This window comes from Biomphalaria glabrata, chromosome 4, assembly GCF_947242115.1.
Source record: "Biomphalaria glabrata chromosome 4, xgBioGlab47.1, whole genome shotgun sequence".
NCBI classification, from domain to species: Eukaryota; Metazoa; Mollusca; class Gastropoda; family Planorbidae; genus Biomphalaria; species Biomphalaria glabrata.
The window spans coordinates 32,040,565-32,060,897 of record NC_074714.1 but is presented as its reverse complement, the minus strand read 5'-3'; the positions used below and the strand labels follow the sequence as shown (position 1 = coordinate 32,060,897).

The following is a 20,333-nucleotide window of genomic DNA, read 5'->3' as shown; positions in this document are numbered from 1 at the left end:
TAATGTTATATTATACCAACAAGTATGAAAACAGTTAAGACTATAAGTTTATTATTTTCTCATAAGTCAATCTTGTTCTATGAAAGCACTAACATACAGCCTTGATGAATACATACTGAATAAATACTCTATTTAATAGGTTTTCAGAAGTTTGATCATGAAATGAGTTGATCAACATGATAAATTCAAAGTGATAGTAATACTTAAATAAAAAGACAAATCATTTTGCTATATCTCTTTGACACTTCTGTAAATATCAAGTCACGCTACAATAATTGTTGAAAAGCACGAGAAATATAAACCCATAACAGCTATTTATTTTTTTTGTCAACTATGCTTACATTTTTATTCCTTTTAAAGTAACTTTCAATTGAGGTTTTAAAAAAAAAAAAAAAAAGATTTTTGAATGTTTTTAACAAAAAAAAACAACAAAAAAAACAAGAAAAATGTGTAGTGTATGACTACAATCACATAAGACTGCAATGTAACATTAAATAATGCAAACAAATTGATTCTAAAGCAGAAAAACATCACACTTGTCTGACAACAGGTAGAGTAGACTTGTTTAGGCCACAGCAGTGGCAAGCACCTCAGAAACATGAGGGTCTGTTGACCTTACAGTCAGTTGCATTGTAACACCAGATGTATCCAGCGCCAACTTAGCACGCACTAATGCATCATGACCACCCCTGAACACACCTGCCAAGTAGAGGGTGTGGGCACTCTTTCCTTCTGGCACCTTATCAGAACGTTCACATGGCTGCAAACCTATGTACTGAATGATGTTCGTGATGGCCTCTGGTGATACAGCAATAAGGAAACATTAACACTAAAACAAGCAAGTTCAATATACATAATAATGAGATAATGTTGATAAAATCAAATAAGACCGGCCAAAACATCTGAAATCTAAAATTTTAAGTTAGTTTTAGTTAGATCAAGAAAATCATTGAAAAGTGGCCTTGCTAAAAAAAAATGAAGACAAAAGCAGCTAGAGTGTGAACTAAATTAGATAGGGAAAACATCTCAAAAGGGCCAAGTAGAAATTACTGGAATGATAAAATACACCAGAACATCACTAGAAAATGAGAATTAAAAAAAAAAAGTAAAGTTCCCCTTTCAGACCAAGGGGGTCTATAGGGCAGATGATATAAAGGTCATCTGTTCCTGTGGCCCATGGTTATTGAGGGTGTCATGTGGCCAGCACAACCAACCACCTTTACTTTTCCCTAACTAAAATGCCAGATACTCATTAGAGCTGGGTGGACTCAGAGGCGCCCTAAAAATCCTGCTAGAAAAAATTCTAGTCTTCACCAGGATTCACACTTGGGATCCTCAGGTTCAGAAGCCAAGCGCTTTACCACTCAGCCACCGCTTGTGAATGGTCAAATCAAATGATCACAACAAAAGTAGATGGCCAAGCACTAATGCTTAATTATGAATGTGGAGGGTTTAGAACAAAACTAATGACATACTAACCCTCTAAAGTACTCATATTTGACAGAGCGTATGTGTCCTCCAATTCATTTTCTGGACCAACTTCTTCCCATGAAGCAGCAAAGTTGGGTTTCATCACCTTCTGTACATGGTCAGCCACTGATACTTCTACATCTTCCAGCTAAACAAGTATACAGGTAGAGTAAATATATTATAACGAGACATAAATATTGTCTATTTTTAATTTGTTGGCCATTGTAAACTATTTGGCATTTTCGGGTTACTAATTAAAGCACTCACAGCGATCATATTTATTTATTACAGCAGTAAAAAATGTCAAATAAAAAAAAGATTTCTTTTCAAGTCAAATCTAGCTTGGACTAATGGAAGCTGAAGGCCTGTGACTTAACTAGATATATTCAATAATAACAAATGTTCATGTAATAAATTAGGATGTCAAGATTACATTTTAGTTTTTTAGTTAGTTCTCTTTCAGACATTGCAATCTATTTCTTCTTCGTTCTCATTTGACATGTCGGAGGGTTCAGACCAGTAATCCTATATCTAAGATGAACCGCACAGTGGTTTCCAGATCAGGCAGTTCTCCTTATAGTTTTTCTTCTATAGGAGGGTTTTGGGGCCAGAGTCTTGTTCAGGCCTCTTGATAAAGTATGCAGCTTTGAAGGACATAGTCAGCATTCTCTGGTGATGCTCCACAAGGGCATGTTTCGCTAGTCCCGACTTTTAGCTTCTGGAACATATGTTGTCTCATTCTGTTGTGTCTGGTTCTGAGTTGAAAAATTATGCGTTGTTCATGTCGAGATAGCTTATAATAGGCGTCCTTTTTCTTGTAATTGGGATGTGAGCTGGTCCGATTCTCATTTATTATACACTCTATTTTTCATCATTTCTTCTGGGTAGAGAGGGATTTTCATTTGTTTGTTCGTTCTTCCATCTTTGGTCAGTATATCTATTGCAATCTGAGGCAGATGATGTAAAACTCATCTGTTTCTATGGTCGACAGCTAATGAGGGTACAATGACCTACCCCCTTTACTTTCCCCAACTAATGAAAGTACCCTTTAGAGTTGAGCAGACTCGATGGTATCCTAAAACTCCTCAAGTTCATAGCCCCAGTCTTTACCAAGATTCAAGCACTTTACTGCCCAGCCACCATGAAAATTACAAATTTGCATCATAAAAAAAAATCTTTTCTCACAATTTGATACAAATAATGAGTAATTACAATCATCTGTGACAAATATTGTGACTATTTGGGAAAACAACAAATTTTTTTTATTAGGTAAAGAGTTACTTACAACATACTCATCATCATAACCATCTTCGTCAGGCTCTCCTGTCTGTGGGTCACAGTCTTTCACCAAAAACTTGAGAACACATGCAAATGTTCCAGTCACTAGTGATGTAAACAGATTAGAAGAACAAATTATTACTTGATCACTTAGATGCTTTCTGCTTGTGTCTAGATTCAAGTAGAAACACAGAATTAGTCAGACCTATTAAAGATGTTCATCTATGAGGGAAAAATCATAAATAGCTTTTTAATGTATCCAGCATATAAAATAAAGGAAGTGTTCATAGGACTACTTTTAAGCACTGCAGAATTTCTGAAACTCAATTATTTATTATTTGGTTAACATTGTTTAGTTTCTAGGGAAAATTCCACCAAACGTATATACCCATGTTGGTTAAAAACAATTCTACTAAACACCATACAACGAACAATGCAACTAACCCCCAACAATATTTTTACCTTGTGTAGGCTCACTGGGCAATCTGACCAATGTGTAGGTGGTACCAGGTTTGTTGTAGGTCAATAAAGGACAAGGTATATATTTAATAACCTCAAATCCTTCTGCAGGTTCCATCTCAACAGTCACTCTCTCTAGCTGCTGGTCGTTCAGTGTGTTGGTGCAGTCAAACTATACAAAAATAAAACAGTTTTTCAAAATCAGTGAATACATTTCCAATAGGCTTACAATTATTTATTTTTATTTTTTTTTAATTCTTAACTATGTTTAATAAACACTAAATGTATCAACTTGATGAGAAACCAATGATGAAACTGGAGCTAAGATCAGCATTTAATTTTTTTTTAAATTATTTGTTTAAAATGTATAGCTTTTTAAAGCATATGTTTCTTAAGTGCAATTATTTGGTAATATTCAAGAGACTAACCTGAAATACAATGTAATTGTTAAAAGTATGTTTGATACACTGGACATAATACTCTGTCTCAGACTCTGTTACTTCTACAGGACTGGAAGACTTGAACAAAGCACCCAAGTTGGCCAGTTCGGGTACCTACACATTTAACACAAAATAATTAGGACTTATATCAAAGAATCTAAGTAAAACTTCTTTTACACATCAGTTTTTTTAAGAAAAATATGTTATTTATTGAAATGACCTGAGCCAGTTGTTCCTGATAGACATCTTGTCTGGAGGCTGCAACTTTATCTTGAGTAGGTTTGGAGCTTGGTACCTCCCCTGGCACATCTCGGACTGAGGACATACGCAATAGGATAGACATTAAGTTTGCTCAGATTAGTTTATTTTAGGTGTATCACTTCAAAACAAGTCAACTTTCTACCTTTTTGTTCAGCAATGGGCTGTGTGGCAAGGGGCACAGACTTCAGATCAAATGGAGCCTCACTAGGTTCCAGTGTGTACTGGTGCAGAGCCCTCTCTAGACCCACAACAGAGACTTGAAGTCCTGACCGACAAAAAAAAAAACAAGTTGCATCATTTAATAATCTCTACAAAACATGTTGGTGTAACAAATTCAGCCAATACAATTGTGTTAGGATGAAAAACTGGTACCATTAAGGATATATGCTGAACTTAAAGCCTTCTGTTTCTGCTTCAAAACATTCACATAGAAAGTGGCTCTATCCCTAACTTCATCATCTGTATCTAACTGGCAGCTACAGAAAGAAAAATTCATTGTGTGAATGAAAAGTGAATGTTAGTTCTAAAGATTTCAATGTGAATGTCAACTAAAAAGCATGCCAATAGAAACAGACTCTTACCGCTCTAAAAGTACAACACAGCTGTTGAGAAGGTCATCACAGTGAGCCCCAAACTTTGCTATAGCACTTACAGCAGCTGTGAAGAGAATGAGATGTGAATACAACATAACATTTACACTTAAACATACCAACAACATAACATTTAATAATTTTATTTATAAAGCACTGTTAACAAATTTACACTTAAACATACCAACAACAACATAACATTTACACTTAAACATATCAACAACATAACATTTAGACATAAACATACCAACAACAACATAACATTTACACTTAAACATACCAACAACAACATAACATTTACACTTAAACATACCAACAACAACATAACATTTACACTTAAACATACCAACAACAACATAACATTTAATAATTTTATGTATAAAGCGCTGTTAACAAATTTACACTTAAACATATCAACAACAACATAAGATTTACACTTAAACATACCAACAACAACATAACATTTAATAATTTTATTCTTTTTTTTTTTTATAAAGCGCTGTTAACAAATTTACACTTAAATATACCAGTACCAACAACAACATAACATCTACACTTAAACATACCAACAACAACCTAACATTTACACTTTAACATACCAACAACAACATAACATTCTAGGACAAAAAAAAAGAATGAACGAAGGAATAAGGGAATAAGAAATGAACACTTTGTAAGTTCTTATCCCACAAACAGTGATGGAAACAGACTTTGCGAAATTGATAATTTCCAATAATTTGGGAAATTTACAATCATGTTTGTGAACCTGCATGTTGCTGTGACCTAAGAAAGAGTTGCTGAATCCTTTAAAAATGTGTAAAAATGAATAATGTAGATTTTTTTTTTTTAAAACAATCTTATAATTGCATTACATGAGCTTTACTGAACACTTCTCTCCAATACAACATATAAAGATGTTTTGAACTCTTAAAGACATGTTTGACTTTTTGAAACAGTTCATTAGTATGAGCCACACTTCTGTTTTAAATTGAACTGCCTGAGTGAAAAGAAACTAAAAATGCTTAAACTTCTGAATTCTTAAGCAAGAACAACCAGATAAGGAGCAATATTGTAGAAGGAGATAATTTTCAGCAATAAAACTGTATATTGAGGCTAACGTGTGTGACTCAGTTTCATAGTGTACTAGATTACATAAAGATCTAGTGTAGAATAGATCAAGAATCTAAATAGTTCTTTATAGATCTATAAGATCAGATTAATAAATGTAGAGTTTATAGATCTAGATTTTATTGACAACAAATGATAACATTAAATGCTGAAAGATCTCCACTAGAGCTAGAAGCAAAACAAAAGATATGGATTAGCGCTTATATTAGTAGATAATACATGTAAATCTAGTTGATATTTGGATTACTCTATATTAAAGTAATGCTTTCTAACACCAGTGCTTGTCCTATATACTTGAAAATAGACCAGGCCTAAATCCAAGTCTAAGTCTTCTTGCAAACAAAAAACTGCATCTGTCATGTAAAGAATCTAGAACTAGTCTAAGTCTAGATCGATCTAGATCTATTACCAATTCTTTCAGAAATAAAGATTATTAGGTCCTAGTTCAAACCGGACAGCAGGAAATGACAGGGGCTCATATTATATCTATTATAATGACAGTATTAAGTATTAGTACTTTGTATCAGAAGTAATAATAATAATCTTTATTATCCATAAAAAAATTTGTCTTACAATTTGTGCATTACACCAAAGAAAACATTATAACTATAGAAAACAAAAATATTATAATTCACACCAGACTCACTCATAATTTACATGCGAAAAGTTTATATCAGATAGTTTCTGTTTAATGATTTGATTGCCAGAGGAACAAAATAGTTTTGTATCAGAAAAAAAAAAGCATCTGATGAAATTTTCTGAAAATTCTGATCACTGCACAAACTAGTAAGAATATATTATTAACTTATTGCTAGTTTAGTTCCTGAAATATTTGTTCCCAACATACCTGCACGAACAGCAGCATTTTCTAAAATGACTCTGTTGTAGATGAATCTTATGTATTTGGAAGGACTTGGTGTGCGTGGGCCCTCCCGTCCCAATAGATGTAGAATCTTTGTTGCCAACACAGTGTGTTCACAATCCTCGATAAACTCACACAGATGAGCCAAGCCTGAAGAAGACAACTTACAATCAAACAAACTGGATCTCAAACACAATCATGACTACATTTACTCATCAATTGACTACAATTATGACAAACATTGGTCACAAACTGATCCCAAAGATCACAAGTCATTACAGGGAGCAAAATAAACATAGACATGGATTTGTTTACTCACCAGCCTCTTTAGCTTCAACATTATCTTCAATGGTTGTGATGATACAGTCAACTATCTCTTTCTTGTAGTCAAAACCTCCCTGTTCAATAAATGTAGACTATAATCAGAATGTACATGTGACAAGAAACATAGGTCAGTGAAGAAAATAAAATGTAATGACTTTAACACAAGAGGTTGAAGATATGGACTTAGACAAAACCTTTCATTTATCTAGGGAGGAAAGTGCTGATGGTTTTTTTTAATATTGGCATAAAAGGTTAAAGTCATTAATATACAATTAAAAAAAATAATGTAAAAAGAAATTATATGATAGAAATAACTGACCTCATCTCTCAACATTTGAGCTAAGAACGTCATGAGCACATTGTGCTTGCGAGGGAACTTGGAACAGAGAGAACGAATGGCCTGGACAACAACAATTTTGAACTCATCAGAAATCTCTGACATGAAGGTTGATATCTGCTTCATGAGTCTGTCCACACTGCTCTCATTGCCAGTCTTCAGGAGAGTTGTTATGGCCAGAGTTGCAATGCTGCGATTCACATCAGTAATCAAGTTTTCAAGGTCAAGGTTACAGGCTGTCACAGCAGCAGGGTGCTTTATGGCTACCTAAAACATTTGGTTCAAGGATTTTTTGTGTATTAGTTAATTAGTTGTAGGCAGAGAAAAACTTTTTTTTATTTATTATTAAAATCAATTTGTCAAATTTAAGCGGTACAGGATAATAACACTGTCTTAAAAAGACTTAAGTTAAAATAAATAGTCTCTAAAAAGAAACACAATATGTTTTGGGTACTGATAGAAGATAAATATTTAAAAAAAATGCACCAGCATGAGTATAACTTCCTACTTTAATAAATGGCATTAACATATTAACAGATACATTTCTGTTTAACACGAGGTAAGATTGAAGTAATTAAAAATTAATTTTTAAATTATTTTTAAAAATGTATTTTAAAATGTATTTGTGTTATTTATAGTTTATAGATTCTTTGAAACAAACTAAATTGAAGCTTTAAGATTCAAATAGTACCAACAATTTTAAAACATTAAGCAATAATTCATATACCTTGTTCAATGTCCTGACAGCAGCGAACCGTAAAGTTGGTTTCGGTGAACTACAGAAGAGTTGCAGCACAGATACAGCTGGGGCTAAATCTTTAGCTGTGGTGTTTTTCAGCTGAACAATTGCATGAGCTGCTTCATAGATCACCATTTCAGACTTATGTCGCAGACAGCTTTCAATGAAGTCAAACATGGGGCTCTCTGAGCCAGCATCTTCTTCTTCAATTAATTTAGCAGCTATTCGAATCTATCAAAACAAAGTCAAACAGGTCAATTAGTTCAAAACACCGTTAGAAACAACTAGAACATAATATACAAATACTATATAAGTGAAAATAAATAACATTGGAACTAAGCTTGAACTCTCTGTCTTCTAAATAAATCTACTGTACATATTTTACAAATGAATATTAAGTTCACAATATTTTGACTATGACCAAATAAACTCACCAGTAAACAGTAGGCATATGGAGACTTCAAACTCTGCTTACTAAACTTGCTCACCAATTTGTTAACAGCCAGTTTGTCAGTTTTACGAATGTGATAGAGAAGCCCTAGTGCATGGAACTAAAATCAAATAATTTACATAGCATTAATGTACATCACAGAGAAATGTTTCTTAGTATTGAATTCTTAGTGACATTATGAGCAACATTTGTGGGAAGTAAAGAGCTTAACACAATAAATTTAGAGACAAAATGAAAATTAACAAAAGGAATAAAATAAAGACAACAGTTAAAAATATCAGCTAACCTGAACCATGACATTATCACTGTTGACAGCTTCCTGAGCTTCATTTACCCAGCGCTTGATAACTTCTTGGCTACCTTTTCCTAAATGCTGAAATACAAAGGACAATCAGTATATTTTAGAGAAGTACAATTTACTTGAATGCATAGCACAAACTTAACATATCCTTTGTGTACATTATTACCAAAGCTGACACTAAGGCTGCACTGGATACTGCTGGCACTTTATCCACAATGGCTTGCTTCATGTAACGCTCAATGCTTTGAAGCATGGAGTGCTGTTATAAATAAAATAAAAGAATAAATAAACAAAGAGTGCAATCATTTGTTTTGTCTAGCTTTTTAGTTAGAGCTTGTCTAAAAAGATGAGGCAAGTCTTACATCAGTCACAGAGCACAAAGCTCTGATAGCAGGCCCACGAAACTGATCTTCTTTGCCTGTCATGTCTTTCATCAAGCTTTAGACACACATAAAAAAAAAAACAGGTTTAACACATCAAATTATTTAATTAAAATTACAAACAATTATCTAATACTGTACACAAATATAGATCTTTATACCTGCTCGTAACAATAATCACATCTTGGGCAATTTTTGACATCTCTTTGATACCAAGATAGACGAGTCTACGAAGGATGGGCTGAAAACAGATAGAGTAGTGAGAAAAATATGTATGCATTCTTATGTCTTCCATTATGTAAACTTCTTCATTATTGACAAGTCTAACTTTACATCATACTTACATCTTTTGATTGAAACAATTTAGTCATAGCAAAAAATGCCTCGGTAGCCTCAGTCTGCCCAATAGATTCACCCTTAGAGACAGATAGTTTTCATTTGTGAGGTTAAATATTTTGACTTGATATATAAAATATGATTACCTAAATCTGAGAAAGATAGAAATACTGCTGCCAAGAAACTTTCAGTTCAAGAGTAAGGATGAATAAAGAAGAAAAGGAAATACAATGGAATAAAAGTGACACTAACTACTATGATGATAATTCTCACTTGAATCTAATTATAAGGCAACATTCCACCCTTGCCTGGGCTAATAAAACAGAGCTTGAGAAAAGATATTCCTCAGGTTCTTCATTATATATATATAAATAACATTGGAACTATATGTATTATATATGTGTGTGTAATCTATGGACATTTATAGATATACAGGCTTCTACAATTTAGTCCTCTTTACTTTCACACACAGTTTTCTTTGGCCTGTAAATTGTAAGCAAACACAAGATAAAAGTCATGTCTATATTTACCTGGTTTATGATATACAAAACTTTGGTCAAAATATTTCCACATTTTCTTGGGTTAATAGGAGTTTCATTAAATGTTCTGGCCTGTATATAAGAAATGAAATTATTAAATCAAAGTATAAAACAACTACAGCACAAGATTCTTTAAGAGTTAAAATTAATACTCACTTCCTGCAATACTGTGCTTTTCTCTAAATTGTTGAATGGATTGCCACCTCCTTAAGGATTAAAAAAAAATGAATTTGAATGGAAATCTATAAATATTTCTAAATCATTTTTTTTTCTCTTTTAAGTGCCCCTGGTAAAGAGTTTTAATTAATTTCCTATGACACTGAACCTTTTTTTTTTGTATTAATGTAAAAAGTGTTCTTAAAAAAAAATGTCAAAAGGAACAAAAAATGCTGGAGAAAAAAAAAGGAAAACACTATTCAAAATTGAAATACAATTGTAAAGAATATGTCTTTAAATAGATCTAGATTATTCTAGATGTTGACTTTGATCTAGATGTTGACATGTTTTAAGTTATTAGTTATTAAAGTAATAGTCAGTATAGTATAGACAGTATAGTCTATAAAAATATTTTATATATTATTAGTCTTTAGTCTATCTATATATACTATAAACAGGGTTCATAGCCAATTTCATGAATGATTTTCCAGGTATTCAAGGTAGAGTTTTAGATTTTCAAGGTATGCATCGCACCATAGAAAGCAATATATATGTATAAATATTTACATACATATGACATAAATATGTAAAAAGAACAATATATATATATATAGATATTAAATTAAAAAACCCTCATTAAAATGTATGCTGATAAGTTGAAATCATACCTCCAAAAAAAAAATAATTCATCTCTAGTGTTTCCTAAGCATTTAAATGCAACTTTTTAATACATTTAAAAGGGGGCACGGTGGTCGAATGGTTAAACGCTTGGCTTCCGAACCTGAGGTCCTGGGTTCGAATCCCGGTGAAGACTGGGATTTTGAATTTCTGGATTTTTAGGGTGCCCCTGAGTCAACCCAACTCTAATGGGTACCTGACTTTAGTTGGGGAAAGTAAAGGCGGTTGGGCGTTGTGCTGGCCATATAACACCCTGCTCATTAACAGTTTGCCAAAGAAACAGATGAACTTAACATCATCTGCCCCATAGATCGAAAGGTCTGAAAAGGGAAACTTTACTTTAGGGGGCGCGGTGGTCAAATGGTTAAGCGCTTGGCTTCCAAACCTGAGGTCCTGGGTTCGAATCCCGTTGAAGACTGGGATTTTGAATTTCTGGATTTTTAGGGCGCCCCTGAGTCAACCCAACTCTAATGGGTACCTGACTTTAGTTGGGGGAAGTAAAAGCGGTTGGTCGTTATGCTGGCCACATAACACCCTGCTCATGAACCATTGGCCAAAGAAACAGATGACCTTAACATCATCTGCCCCATAGATCGCAAGGTCTGAAAAGGGAAACTTTACTAATACATTTAAAAACCAACACAAGCTTGCATTACAGAAGAATAACTTTTTTAAAATATGAGATGTAATTCAGCTAAAACTGTCGCAATCTGAAGTTGGAAATTTTCTTAAATTGACATAGATTTGTAAAAATAATATTTCATTCTTACTATAGCAGTTGACTTGCTTTCCATCAGTTTTAACCAAAATAACTCTACTGGCTTTTCTACAGCTGTGTGCGAAAAATTTTCGTTAAATCTACAGTAGATCTAAATTTAAGTCACTAAATTCGCGGACTTTTCACGGCTGTGAGAGAATTATCTTCACTCTATTCTATTGGATTAGCGTAAATTAAGTCTCGATCTAATTCTAAGTCACTAAATTCGCAGACTTTTTCGAATTATCTTCACTGAATCAACATAAATCTAGTCCCTAAAATTAGCAGATTTTTCACGGCTGTGTGCAAATTATTTTCACTGAATCTACCGTAAATCTAGAGTCTAGATCTAAGTCATTAAATTCGCGGACTTTTCACGGCTGTCACTGCTTCTACAGTCTAGATCTAATTAAGTCACTACATAGGCGGACTTTTCACAGCTGTGTGCGAATTATCTTCACTGAATCTATCGTAGATCTAGACTCTATAGATTCTAACTCAATGTCACTAAACTTCGCGGACTTTTAACGGCTGTGAGGGAATTATCTTCACTAGATTCTAGTGATTTAGCGTAAATCTAGAATATTTTTAGAGCAATCTAGACATTAGATGTACCTGTATCTAGATCCTTAAATTAACTATAATTCACGGAGTTTTCATGTTAAGTGCGAATTATCTTCACTAGATCTAACTTAGATCTAAATTTAGATACTATTTCTAGCTAGATGAGAAGGATGAATGGTGAGAAGATTCAAAAGTAAAGTACCGGTAGCAATTATAAAACACTGAATCATAATCTCCAAATACAAAATATAATAAAATACTCAGAAAGACAAAGATAAGATGATATACGGACTTTCCACGTGAAGTCACTCTTACTGTTACAAAAAGAAGATTTTCGGCGAGGGAGGGCCCGGAGGGGTGTAGCCTTCACATTAGGCTGCTAATTGCTCTAGTTATAGACAATAGTCACTACAGACTAGATCTAGCGCGTCTTCAGTCGTAACAGTGAAAGGAAAACAATGCTAAGTGAAATGCTTGCTTGAGCCAAGGTCGTTTTCAATCACGAGGTCGCGCTTCACAAGTGGGTGAAAGGCGGTGTAGACGCATCGTCACTGGTCAGCTCAATGTAACCGGGGAAAATATGAAAATAAACACCAGGTATCGGGAGGGAAAGAACTCAATGTCCAGTTTTAAAATTCAAGTTTTTTTCCCCGTTTTTTACGAAATTCAAGGCTTTTTCAAGGCCTTGAATTTAATATGAAATTCAAGGTGTTTTCCAGGTTTTCAAGGTGGCTACGAACCCTGTATAAAGCAGAAAGTAAGGTGTATGTATGTATGGATGGGTGTGTGTAGCTTGGCACAAATGTATATGTAAAGTAGCTCTAAAACAAACTTAAGACCCTAAACAAAAAAGCTGCCCAACTCTATGAAAGTATTACTATTTCATGGATCTAGGTCATTATAGCCATGTTTTAGCGATGTTACAATTTCCGGTGACACACCCCTTTTTTTAAGTCAAAAAAAATGTTTTTATTTTTTTCTGACATTGTGGGACAAAGGCGCACAAAATAAACCTATTTATTGAATACTTCTTTTTAAAAGAGCTATTTGATTGACCAATACAAATGGCGACAGGAAAATAAATTACACTTTCCCACATGGAGTAGAAGGTTATTTTTTGCTAGACCTAAATATAGGCTCCATTTCCCTGTTTATTGTTTAAAAAGTTCAATATTTCTACCCTTTTTGACTCTCCAGTATTGTAGAGCATTTTTCTGGTTAAATTTCAGTGCTTTACTTTTCACATAATATAATTCTTAGCACTTAGGATGTTATTAATTTTTTATATTTAAGCAGTTGAATCCAATGCTGGTTGCCATTGTTACTCATTGTAATTTTAGCCATCTTGTTTACATGCCTAGATAATAGTGATTAGTCAGGTTGGTCGTGACATTAAATAATTTTCTTATAAGTGAAATTATTATAGCAGTTAAAAAAACAACTTAGGACTGAAATGGTGTCGAAATGGCTGACATTGATTTATGTCAGTGATGCCCAACCTAATTCGACTTGCGGGCCATTTTAATTTCTAGCACTAGCTTCGCGGGCCACATCAAGAAAAGGTACAAAAATGAAATAAAACTGACTCAAAACTATTTTATTAGAAACCCGTAGGGATCTAGTATTTACATTAATTGAATATTTAAAGTTTATCTTCTTTTTTTACGCGTCGGAAAATGGCTTCATTTCTTTACTTAAACTGAGAACAACATTGTAGCCAGCATTGCCACCGACTCATTTTCTGGTCTTTTCTTGGTAAATATTTTCATGGTTTCTCCAATCTCTAAGCATAGTTTAACAATCTTTTCTTCGCAACTGAAACCAAGAATACCGCCATATTTGTTTCATAATTCCGTTGTTATGTTGTTTTTCAACTAAATACATTTTCTTTATAAAACGAACATATTGGCCTATCATTATGTTCCACAAAAAGATAAAGATCCGTTCACTTTTCCTGGTCTTACATTCTGAGTCCCGTGTCTCAAAAGGTCATGGTACCAATCTATCAGATAAAAAATGAAGCCCCTATCAAAGGTAAAGATATGTTTTTCAATTTATTATTCTTTAAGTGGGAGGATTTTCTGCGGGCCGGATGGAACTACGTCGCGGGCCGGATGTGGCCCGCGTGCCGTAGTTTGGGCATCACTGATTTATGTAATTATGTATTTTGAAAAAGATATAGATTTAGATCTAATGAGTATATAATATGCAGCTTTGTGTTCACATATTTTAATAAAAATAAACTTTCATTTGAAACATGTTTTTGGACTAGTCGTTTAACTCTTTCTCTACGTAATTATTTACCACATTCTGGTGGAATCAACGTTGGTATCGTTAGTTAGGAGAGAAAGAGTTAATATTATATGTAAGAAATGGCAAGCATATTTATTCAACACAATCAAATCTCACAAACACACAAAAAAAATTATATTTTTTCAACCATAATTTATATAAATCTATAAGGCTCTTTCAAATTTACAACATATGATACAACAAGATTCTTAAAATAATTTTTTTTTTAAATTTAAACATTCCTACGATGTTTACATGAGACAAGATTAAAAGAATCTAGATCTAATTTTAATAATTACACTTTGCAAAGATATTTTTTATACTTTAACACAAGAACATACTAAATATAGTCTATTCATTTCATATTTTAATCAAATTAACCTTGAAATTTGTTTTTCTTTTATTAAGCATTTTTACACTATTTTATATATGCTATAGCTGCGACTTAGCCCAATAGCTCGATGTCAATCGCTTATTACATTACATTATAAAGGTCACGCATGCACTGAACAGAAAACTTACAAGCCTTAATTAGGTCGATTAGCTTTTTTTTAAAGCTCCATTCATAATATTTTTATATTCGCTTTACTTTTAACACTATTATTTTTTAAAATTGTTTCTATATCAGTGATTATATCAATGATATGCAAATTAATCTATTGTCATAAACCTAGTGGTGACACAGATGTGGGTAATGCAGAGTGTTTTTAGCCAACGCATTTGCCACAGGCCAGCCGCAATGAGTTATAGTAACGGCATTTCGGGAAGGATCTCTTTTGTGAATAGTTCTCAGGCAAGTCACATCAAATGTAGCCATGTCATCAACCATCAGGCTAATTGACTCTATATAAGAGCGAATGTGTCAGAGTCAGTCACTTCACATTACCTCACAATTTCACAAGTATAAGTCGAAGTCAAGAACCAGCACTGTGTGAAGTCGGTCAGGAACAGAGAATTGAGTACAAGTCCAGGAAAGGTGGAGTATAGTATAGTATTGGCTGTGATTTGGAGCCCTGAGTGTGGTGTAGTTTGCAGAGCCTACATAGTGAGAAACGCTACATTAAATTATTACAGTAGGGTGTCATGTGCTGGCCAACTACCCAGATTTTAAGAACTACACTTTGTAGAGATAATTTTATACTTTAACTAAATTTAAATAACTTTAACACATGAACATACTAAATATAGTCCATCCATTTCATATTTTAATCACATTAACCTTCAAATTTGTTTTTCTAAAGCATTTTTACACTATTTTTTATTAATATTATCTAGATCTAAATTAATCGTATGTCACCAGCACAAAAACCAAGCACCCCAGTCCCAGAATCCTGAAACTAAAAATCCCAAATAATCTTCACCAGGATTCAAACCAGAGACCTCCGGTTTGGGAGTCAAGGTTTCTTTTAAATTATAGAATAATATATTAGTATATTTATACTAATGCCAGTAATGGCACTAATCATTGGTAATATTATTATTATAGCTTTTATATAGCTTATAGAGCAGCACAACAATCAAGCACCCCAGTCCCAGAATCCTGAAACTAAATAATCTCAGTTTTCACCAGAGACCTCTGCCTGAGTCGGGTGTCGAACCTCGAGCCCCCTTTTAGGACTAGAACTAGAGAGCCAAGCCAAGTTGATTAAAGACTTTCTGATAGGGAGAGAACAAACTGTAATAATAAATGGCTCTAAATCAACACCGATAACAGTAAACTCAGGTGTACCTCAAGGTACAGTCTTGGGTCCACTACTATTTTTAATTTACATAAATGATTTACCAAATTGCATTAGTTCAGGAACAAAAGTCAGATTATTTGCAGACGATTGCATAATATATAGAACAATAAAAACAACACAAGACACAGATATTTTACAAAGAGAATTAGATGAATTACAGAAATGGGAATCAAATTGGAGCATGTCTTTCCACCCAGAAAAATGTCAGTTGTTAAGAGTAACAAAAAAACTAAAACAAATTAATTCCACTTATCTTATTCATGGCAAACCAGTATCACAGACTAAAAACGCAAAATACCTAGGTGTTATAATAAATGAAAAACTATCATGGAATCCACATATTGATGAAACTACAAAAAAATCAAACAAAGCATTAGGATTTATTAAAAGAAATTTCTATAAATCAAATAAGAACATAAAACTAAAATGTTACTTAACCTTGGTTAGACCAATAATAGAATATGCATCCTCCGTTTGGGACCCCTCAACTCAAGAAAACATTAAGAAACTGGAACAGACACAAAATAGAGCAGTGAGATTCATAACAAACGAATATTCACATTTGACTAGAGTAACACCTTTAGTAAAATCACTAAATTTAGAAAGCCTTCAGGACAGAAGGCTCAAAAGTAAAGTAGCAATCATACATAAAACACTGAACCATAATCTTCAAATACAAAAACAAAATTTAATAAAATACTCTGAAAGACACAAAGATAAAGGCACATTCCTCGTCCCATATGCTAGGACAAATTTGTACAAATACTCCTTCTTCCCTAGTGCTATTAGAGCATGGAATGGGTTGCCTGAGCTAGCCAGGAAAACCAGTGACTTGGCAGAATTTAAGTCATTGGTTAATATGCATGACTAAATGCATGACGCGTAGGACGTAATCATCTTCTTTTTTGAAGTAACGTCTGTATTATATAAGATATATAAGATAAGATAAGTTAAAGCGCACTTGGCCTCTCGACCACGCTTCCCACTAATTAATATAGTCAATTATAGACTCATAGTCATAGTATCATACTCAATAGTCATGTCATGTACTAACTAATATAAATAATTGTAATGATAAATGAAAAAGTCTAAGACTAAGACTCTAGTAAGACTAAGAGCCGATTCAATTTCAAGCATATAGATCTAGTATAGGAATTTCCTAACCATCTTCTTCCTCCTTTTTATCTCTTTTCAAAGACAACATCTTTAAGCAGACAATTATTACTCTAGTTCGAGATATAGGAGATATATTCTAGATCTCTATAGAAGTATTAGAAGTAGAATCAAGTCTAGCTATGGAACACGTCACAGAGATATTAGTTTACATCCACGCAAGCGCACTCCGATTTCCCGTTTTTATCCTGTGAACGTTAAAAATTGCTCCGTCGCTTTGAAGAGGATTTTATTTTTTTCGTATATATATTATATTATATATCTAGATCTAGAAATAAATGTTTAGATCATGTTTAGATATCTAAATGTATTCTACTTCAATCTTATCTTATATAATATAGATTAGCTTTACTCAACCGGCAAGGCACTGTGTTTAAGAAAATAATTAATATATTGCCTTGCCAGAATATTAAAAAAGAATGCGGTATTTGACGTGACCCAGTTGCGTTCTTTTCATTTAAATAAAATAAACGCTGACAAAAGCTACAAATTAAAGCCGTACACGTCAAAGCAGTTATCCATCGGGAGCTCTACTTCTTTTAATCAAGTTCTCTCTCTGTGTCTGTCTGTCTCTCTTTCAGTCTTCTACGCCTGTCTTCGTTACTTTTTATTAGGTCACTAGACCTTACATTTCTAAGATTTCTCCAACCTCCAGGCTCTTATTTTTTTTGTGGTTCGTCTCAAAATGAACCAGTGCTTTTGTGTGTGTGTGTGTGTGTGTAAAAAAATAGGTGTCGTTACTCGGTGATGGATTGACTAACTTTTAACTACTATTAAATTAATAATAAACGTTAAAATACAAGAAAAGTAATAATTTTCCCCACATTGAAAAAGGTGCCGGTGCGCCGTACCGGTGCGTTACAAAAAAAGCACCGGGTCTTTCCTTCTACCAGGGGCGGACTGGGTATCTAACTTAACCTCTCTCATCCCTTTTTTTTTTTTTGGTTAAATTTCATTGGAACTATTAAAAGACGTGGGGGGGGGGGGGGAAGAAGCAAAAAAAAATGGGAGTGCCATCAAAGGCCCATGCCGACCAGCAAAATAATTAGGCCAAACACAACCTCGAAGACATCAAAGCAGTCCATGCCGCTCGTGCATAACAGAAAGTACGGTCTAACGTGTACGTTTTGGAAATAATACGCACAGTGTATAATGTATTTTGTTTTTGAATTCTTGTTGAATTTCAAACAAAATTAATTGTAATAAGAATTTAAAAAAAAACACAAGAAAACGTGTTTGGGCCTTTGTGTCTTGCTGCTGTCACTTTTTTAAAAAGTTGTCTGCATTGAATTTTATTTTTCTTTGGTCGCCGCGACCAGACCGGCCCATTTGGTACCGGCCCACCGGGCATTTGTCCGTTTGCCCATATAGCCAGTCCGCCCCTGCCTTCTACCAACAAAATTCAATGTCTATTAAAGCAGTTGTTCCCAATAAGACATCCATTAATAAGCAGCTAGATCTCTCTAATATGAATTGTTCGTTTTTTTTATCTTTTTTTTTTTAGAATTAGCTCCAGTTTAAGAGTATTATTAAATGGGTAACAATTATTGAATCCAAGCATCGAAGTTGTTTTCCTTTTTTTAAATCTTGATAAATTACAAAACATAGATCTAGGGTGGGGGTTGCTCTACAAGTCTGAACAACTAGCTGAACCTTTCCAAGATAATTTTTCTACTTCATGACTAGACCATGAGATACCACCTGTGTGGAAGTCATCTATAATTGTACCTGTGCCAAAGGTTTCCAAACTGAAGGAAATGAATGACTATAGACCTATTTCATTTACTTCCATTCTGTCTAAATGTTTTTAAAAATTGGTTAAAATGTTTCTTCTGAATGATCTTTGTTGTAGGTTAGACCCCTTACAATTTGCTTACCAAAAGGGTAAAGGTGTAGACGATGCCATCCTAAATATTTTAAATTGTGTCTACAAACATCTGGACTTACCTAACACTTATGTAAGATTGTTCTTTATTGATTTCTCATCAGCTATACAACTATACACTATACAACTTCATTTGCTAATTGAAAAGATGAAAGCGTTGAAGATTAGTCCATACATAATACTGTTACGGTTCTCTTCTACTCCGGCCTTCTATAAACACTGCTAAACACAACACAACACATCAACACATCAAGAACCTGCCAACAAGAGCTCCACAATAATCTGGTACTTTAATAATGAGTGAATAAGTAGAAGACAGCCAATACGACACAATTGGCAACACAATAAGCTACTACGAATGTTAAACTGTACATCACCGTATACAACTCTACTGTCTCTATTTCTTCCTAGACTCGTACATAACACTTGAGGACTCGACAAGGACCGACTTCATGGCCAACTAACAGTCCTGGTCTCAACGCTCTCCGGTCTTGAACTGCCGCTTTCTTACACACTGTCTCACTCGTACCGCAGGCTTTCGATCACATGACCATAACATTGGTCATATTTGCGTGTAATCGTAGTACTGTCCCTTGTCCATGGCCCCGCTGACCTGAGTGATTCACGGGTGTGTCAGCTGAGCCTATAGTTAACCCTTTTGCGCCGCCAACAGGGTCGTAACACTGCCCCCTTCTCAGATTTGTCCGTCCCGGACAAAATCTATCACACGACATGGGCAGTGTAGGTGAATCGATGCAGGAGGAGGTCTATCGGTGGGGGCGACAATGGGCTTATGGTGCCATCTCGATGGAGCCATCTGCGTTGTATTCGGCGTATGTCTCTTTCTCCTACTCCAGGTGACCTTCACCTGGCTGCACTGACGTCGTGGTTGCATCGCCATGCACTTTGGACTGAGCAAACGTCGCCTTCTTCGGTCGCTCACTTCTGAGGGCAGCCACTTAACACACGGGGAGGGATAGGATGTCAGGACTGGGGTCACCAAGATCGCTGGCCTATCAGGTTGTTTCATAGGGTTTTCAAGAGACGGGTTTTTTTGGGAATGGGTGTCAGGTCCACAGGAGGGGAGATAGTGGCACACATCATCTTCAGGCTTGTCCGGAGGGCAAACTAGCGGAGCAAGTTGGCAGCACTCCACTTGCGAAGGACCCTCATCTTCAGCATCAGGCTCCA

At 34.4% G+C, this 20,333-nt stretch overlaps 1 protein-coding gene across 2 annotated transcripts; it reads right to left on the bottom strand.

Moving 5' to 3' along the window:
- Positions 1-29: 29 nt before the first annotated feature.
- Positions 30-17,423, bottom strand: LOC106058951 (coatomer subunit gamma-2-like). Of its 2 annotated transcripts, none has more exons than XM_056025820.1 (22): positions 17,249-17,423; positions 10,052-10,101; positions 9,887-9,967; positions 9,365-9,436; positions 9,182-9,261; positions 9,003-9,078; positions 8,807-8,899; positions 8,626-8,712; positions 8,323-8,439; positions 7,877-8,119; positions 7,132-7,416; positions 6,808-6,886; positions 6,474-6,638; positions 4,490-4,565; positions 4,281-4,384; positions 4,051-4,173; positions 3,868-3,962; positions 3,636-3,761; positions 3,211-3,379; positions 2,756-2,919; positions 1,480-1,618; positions 30-798 (listed from the first exon to the last, which is right to left on the bottom strand). In XM_056025820.1, the coding sequence occupies exons 1-22, from the start codon at positions 17,286-17,288 to the stop codon at positions 566-568; spliced, it is 2,697 nt and encodes an 898-aa protein (XP_055881795.1). In that variant the 5' UTR covers positions 17,289-17,423; the 3' UTR covers positions 30-565. The 2 variants fall into 2 exon arrangements, with proteins under 2 accessions (XP_055881795.1, XP_013071926.1); XM_013216472.2 differs by having other exon boundaries at positions 2,756-2,853; positions 17,249-17,422.
- Between the last annotated feature and the right edge of the window lie 2,910 nt (positions 17,424-20,333).